Genomic DNA, 6,293 nt, shown 5'->3' on the forward strand with positions numbered 1-6,293 from the left:
ATTTTATTCTGCTGAGAAACCAGGAGCAGGAAAATACGGATGATATGACTCTACTTAAAATGAAGTTCATGTAGGCCGGGTGTGGTGGCTCATGCCTGTAATCCCAGCACTTCGGGAGGCCAAGGCAGGCGGATCACCTGAGGTCAGGAGTTCAAGATCAGCCTGGCCAACGGGGCGAAACCCCGTCTCTACTAAACATACAAAAATTAGCCAGGCATGGTGGCGGGCGCCTGTAATCCCAGCTACTCGGGTGGCTGAGGCAGGAGAATCACTTGAACCTGCGGGGGCAGAGGTTGCAGTGAGCTGAGATCCTACAACTGCACTCCAGCCTGGAAACAGAGCAAGACTCCGTCTCAAAAATAAACACTCTGTCTCAAAAATATAAAATAAAGTTCATTCAACATTTGAATTAAGAAAACCATATAAAACTACTGTGTCTATATGTCAGAATAGTTGAATATCGGTTGTTCCATGTGTTTCAACCTAAAATACATGCAAAGTTCAGAGAACACGAAACTTAACCATTTATAGTCTTCAGGAAAGAAGGCTGTTAGAAATATGATCTTTTGAAAGGCCACATTTCTATAATACCACAATTTTTCCCAGTAAGCATGAGTCTTGTTGGTAATGTTAAGTAGAGAATAAAAGCAGGTGATGGTGTTGGTGTGAGCTCACACCTCTGGTCTTGGCCTGAGAGAGGCCTGGACTCTCCTGCCAACCTTAATAATGAAAAATGAACCAAACCCTAGTAAGAAAGAAAGAATCGGCATCCCCGGTGCCCGTAAGACTTCTGGGACACCTGCCTTGGAACCCATTCAGAGGGGAAGCTGCTAGGTGGGGCCAGAAGAAAGTTTTGTTTGTGGTTTTACTTGATTTCATCTTATTTTGGGGAGCAGGGGTGGGGCAAGGCTGGGTTTGGGACAAGGTGCTTTTTTCCTAAGGTGGCAATAGCATGTTCACTTTTAGGATTGAGTTAGCTCTTTTAGGCATCACATTGACCAGAAATCACTTGTTTGCTTCCAGATGAGGAGCGCTTTGCCCCCTGGCCATGGGGCCCTCTAAGTGATACAGTTATTGGCAGGGTTAAGGAGAAAACAGAACACCCTGGTTTTCCAGGGATGTGGGAAAGTGGCTCCCTAGAGAACTCACCTTCCACCAGGCTTAGGGTCAGCCTCCTGAAATGGTGCCACTTTGCCTTACATTCAACTGCTTTGATGTGCGGGGTGTTTGGGGGCCACACAGCCTGGGAGGAGCCAGTCCTGCCTGCCGGGAGGCCTGTTCAAAACCTGAGGTCACCTCTGCCTGCCTGGTGTGCCCCCTGTACTTTTCTGTAAATCCTGTAGAGGGAGACAAAGAGTTACTTTTCTCTGTGACAAAAAAATGCAGGGACGGTAGCTGGTAGCCTTGACTGTTGGTACCCTGTGCCTTCTAAGAATTCTTATGCCCCTGTTGGATATTGTACTGGGTCAAGTGCATGGACTACTGGTGCTCTTTTAAATCTAGTGCATGTTTAATTATTATCCCAAAACAATCTGTCATCATTAATTAAAAATGTGAAGAAAACATTACAATGTTGAATGAGGAAAAGGATCGTGTCTAATCCCAGTACCAAATTTCACTTACCTTGGACAAGGATCTCCAGTGAATTTCATCAACTTGTCAGTAGCTGGGGAGGCCTTGATAAAAGTGAAATTGGGCAGAGCACCTATCTTCGATGGTTTTCAAACCTCAGGAACAGAAAGCGAATGTGGTCATTATTAATATTGAGATCATTAGAATTCGTGTACTTCTTATGCTGCGTATTCCCGCTTGTTTCCAGGTTGGGCACTTTTGGGTTTTGTTTCCCCAGGATGCAGCCGGGTGTGCGTTTTTTGGTGCATCACGTTTTTTAAGGTGTGCTGTGCCCTTTCACCCCGTTGTGTAACTTAGGTGATGACCCACATGTGTGTGAAGGTTTTGGCTGGAGGTGGAGAGTGGGTTGGTAGAGAACTTACAGTTGAAAAGGGATGTTTTCTGAAAAATCACGAAAGCCTTATTATTCACAGGTCCTCGAGACAGCAGCAAGATGGGGATTCTGTACATCTTGGTCCCCAGCATCGCAATTCCACTGGTCATCGCTTGCCTTTTCTTCTTGGTCTGCATGTGCCGGAATAAGCAGAAGGCATCTGCGTCCACACCGCAGCGGCGACAGCTGATGGCCTCGCCCAGCCAAGACATGGAAATGCCCCTCATTAACCAGCACAAACAGGTCTCCGTGCTTACGTGTTCTACCCGGGTGGCTCTGCCAGGTTTAATCCTCAGGGGTTGTTCCCCCGACATTAACCGTCTTAATTTACTTGATGCATAACACATAATTATTTTAAACTCCGCCTCATTTTGCCATTTTTTTTCTGTAAACTAGATCAGGACATGTGTGTTTTAGAAAATAAATGGCAGGCGTGTTGGGAATTCACTGCCCCAGAGTTCGTGGGCTTCCCTCTGCCTGGACCATGCTGCCCCTGTGGGCCCCAACGAGCATCCTTACTCTCCGGGTGCCTCAGCTCTGCCCAGAAGACACACAAGAAAAAGAGGGCTCCAGTGCCCCCCCATAATTTCTCTTGTCACTTTTGGGTTGGGTTGGTTTTGCTTTGTTTTGTTACAGGGAAGGATAGAAGAAGAGCTCTTAAATGGGAGTAGGCAGACAGGTTACCACTAAAAGGCCACCCCTCATCCCAGAGCAGCCTTAGATGGGAGCGGGGCACTGAAACACAACAGAAGAGAACGTGTGCTGCAGCCTCTCCAGCTTGTGTTGTACAAGGGTGTTTACACTCACTGCAAAGCCTCAGGGAACATCATTCTCAGCCAGCTTTGCAGCGGCTCTTCAAGGTGGCCAGGAGGGAGCTGATGCACTTGGCTCTTCAGCCCCAGAGTCGGTGAGGGTTTGCTGTGGGCAGGGGCTGGCCAGCGAGGCGAGCACAGAGCCCTGGGGCTTGCATGGTGGCCCAGGAACCTCTGGGGAGGATGAGGGCTGGCCACACAGGAGGAGCTGGCGTCACCGAGACTGAGAGAGATGAGGGTTCTCAGGGCTCCTATCACTTGTGGGGTACTCCTTCCAAGAACGTGTTTAACAGACCTCTGTAGAACAACTGGGCATTGGAGGGGACCTGGTGGGGTGTGTCCGGGGCTGCCCCAGGACAGCTGGTGCCTGGGCCTGGCTGTAGGAGGGGTGTGTGGGTGTGTCCACACATGCACAAGTGGGAAGGAAGTCTGCAGTGTGTCCCAGCTGGATTTTGGAGGGACCTTATGTGTAGCCTGGTTGGGATCTGTTGGAACATTGCAGACGGGAAGCAACCTTGGCATCAGAGCCGTATTTAAGGTTAAGCAGAGAGCTGTGGGTGGGCAGGCCAAGGCTGGGTGCGTAAAACCAGAGGGTCTTCTGCAAAGCTCCCCCAGTCGTGGCCGCACGGGGACTCCACTCCTCCCGGCTGCTCTGCACCTTCCTTCAGGGCTGCGGTGACAGTGATGTTTCACGTGGGGCTTTTCTTCTTGACAGGCCAAACTCAAAGAGATCAGCCTGTCTGCAGTGAGGTTCATGGAGGAGCTGGGAGAGGACCGGTTCGGGAAAGTCTACAAGGGCCACATGTTCGGCCCCGCCCCGGGGGAGCAGACCCAGGCCGTGGCCATCAAAACACTGAAGGACAAAGCAGAGGGGCCCCTGCGGGAGGAGTTCCGGCACGAGGCTATGCTGCGAGCACGGCTGCAACACCCGAACATCGTCTGCCTGCTGGGCGTGGTGACCAAGGACCAGCCCCTGAGCATGATCTTCAGCTACTGTTCACACGGCGACCTCCACGAATTCCTGGTCATGCGCTCGCCACACTCGGACGTGGGCAGCACGGACGACGACCGCACGGTGAAGTCCGCCCTGGAGCCCCCCGACTTCGTGCACCTGGTGGCACAGATCGCGGCAGGGATGGAGTACCTATCCAGCCACCACGTGGTTCACAAGGACCTGGCCACCCGCAACGTGCTGGTGTACGACAAGCTGAACGTGAAGATCTCAGACTTGGGCCTCTTCCGAGAGGTGTATGCCGCCGATTACTATAAGCTGCTGGGGAACTCGCTGCTGCCCATCCGCTGGATGGCCCCGGAGGCCATCATGTACGGCAAGTTCTCCATCGACTCGGACATCTGGTCCTATGGCGTGGTCCTGTGGGAGGTCTTCAGCTACGGCCTGCAGCCTTACTGCGGGTACTCCAACCAGGACGTGGTGGAGATGATCCGGAACCGGCAGGTGCTGCCCTGCCCAGACGACTGTCCCGCCTGGGTGTATGCCCTCATGATCGAGTGCTGGAACGAGTTCCCCAGCCGGCGGCCCCGCTTCAAGGACATCCACAGCCGGCTCCGAGCCTGGGGCAACCTTTCCAACTACAACAGCTCGGCGCAGACCTCGGGGGCCAGCAACACCACGCAGACCAGCTCCCTGAGCACCAGCCCAGTGAGCAATGTGAGCAATGCCCGCTACGTGGGGCCCAAGCAGAAGGCCCCGCCCTTCCCACAACCCCAGTTCATCCCCATGAAGGGTCAGATCAGACCCATGGTGCCCCCGCCGCAGCTCTACATCCCTGTCAATGGCTACCAGCCAGTGCCGGCCTATGGGGCCTACCTGCCCAATTTCTACCCAGTGCAGATCCCAATGCAGATGGCCCCGCAGCAGGTGCCTCCTCAGATGGTCCCCAAGCCCAGCTCACACCACAGCGGCAGCGGCTCCACCAGCACAGGCTACGTCACCACGGCCCCCTCCAACACGTCCGTGGCGGACAGGGCAGCCCTGCTGTCAGAAGGCACCGAGGACGCACAGAACGCCCCAGAAGACGGGGCACAGAGCTCCGTGCAGGAAGCAGAGGAGGAGGAAGGCTCTGTCCCAGAGACTGAGCTGCTGGGGGACAGTGACACTCTGCAGGTAGACGAAGCCCAAGTCCAGCTGGAAGCTTGAGTGGCACCAGGGCCCAGGGTTCGGGGACGAAAACCCCGCTGAGACCCCACGGGGACCTCAGTCGCCTTTGAGAAGACACCATACCCAGCAATCACGAGAGCCCGCCGGCCAGCGGGCTTGTTTGCAGACTGGGTGAGGTGGAGCCCCGCTCCCCTCTGTCCTCTGACACAGCTGCCCCGCCTAGGAGCACCCAAGCCAGGCAGGGGGCCTGGTAGCACGGCATCCTGAGGAGCAGGACACATGGTCACCCCCAGGGCTGCCTACATTGATGCTGGTGGTAGACTGGTAGTGAGCAGCAAATGTCTTTCAAGAAAATAGGTGGCAACTTCACTCCGTGTCGTATATGGAGCGAATATTTCGAAACGTTGGGAATAAGGGCCTGCAAAAGGCAGCGAGGAGGCACCTCGGTCTTGAGGTTCCCAACAACCCATCTGGTCTGTTGCTTTGAGGATGAAGGGGCTCCATTTCTGCTGCCTCCCTGCCGAGAATATTCTCCCTTTAGCAGCCAAAGATTCGTTGGAACCGAGGCTGCCCTCTGCTGCCTGTTGGGTTCGGAAGACAAGGGGCTCCTGAAATGGGAGTTCGTGAGATACAACAAAACGTGTGCCTTTGAAGAAATGGACAGCTTTGTATTTGGTGAAATGGTTTTAATTATACTGCATGTGTATTTTGCCCACTTTTTGGAATTCAAGGGAAAGTGTTTCTTGGGTTTGGAATGTTCAGAAGCAGCAATATTGTACAGAACACAGTATTGTTATTTTTTTTTAAGAATCATGTACAGACCTTAAATGTAATTTATATGTTTTTTAATATGCCATTTTCATTGAAGTATTTTGATCTTAAGATAATGATTTTAGTAATTTAACTGTTTACGTTACCCGTGTTGGGATCCAGTTGGTCTTGGTTTGCTTGTCTTTGTACCACGTGCACAGGAGGTCCATTCATTTTAGAGCCCCTGTTACACAGACCCACAGGCAGCCGTCTGTGCCCCGCACACATCGTTGGTCCCATTTGTAAATCCCACACCTGGTGTATCCAATAAAGTGAAACAAAGCATTTGGTTGACTCTCTTGCAGGCTGTCAGGACGCGAGGCAGCGGGAGGCAGTGCTGGACGATGGAGATGCCGAATGGTGATGATTCGGGCTGAGCCCTTTCTGTAGGTTTGGGAGGTTTGCCCCGAGCCAGGAGCCCCAAGCTAATGGGGGTATCCCTTGGCAGATAAGTGATGGAACTAGTCTGTGGCTTCTCTCTGTTAAGGTCTCGAATGTGGATTAGTTAATCGCAGATGGTGTGAAGATGGTCTTTGGTTTTAAACTT

At 52.6% G+C, this 6,293-nt stretch overlaps 1 protein-coding gene across 5 annotated transcripts in view; it reads left to right on the forward strand.

The window, feature by feature from the left end:
• ROR2 (receptor tyrosine kinase like orphan receptor 2) overlaps window positions 1–6,031 on the forward strand; it is a 225,830-nt gene extending 219,799 nt beyond the window's left edge. For 3 of the 5 annotated variants that reach the window (XM_007969731.3, XM_073021449.1, XM_037998615.2), the window contains exons 8-9: window positions 2,046–2,248; window positions 3,533–6,031. In XM_007969731.3, coding sequence (XP_007967922.2) covers window positions 2,046–2,248; window positions 3,533–4,975 — 1,646 coding nt within the window. In that variant the 3' untranslated portion in view covers window positions 4,976–6,031. The remainder of the gene's footprint in view (window positions 1–2,045; window positions 2,249–3,532) is intronic. The other 2 variants (XR_005240487.2, XR_005240486.2) reach the window with 1 other exon arrangement.
• Window positions 6,032–6,293: the final 262 nt, after the last annotated feature.

The sequence above is a fragment of the Chlorocebus sabaeus genome, chromosome 12, assembly GCF_047675955.1.
Source record: "Chlorocebus sabaeus isolate Y175 chromosome 12, mChlSab1.0.hap1, whole genome shotgun sequence".
In the NCBI taxonomy this organism is placed as follows: Eukaryota; Metazoa; Chordata; class Mammalia; order Primates; family Cercopithecidae; genus Chlorocebus; species Chlorocebus sabaeus.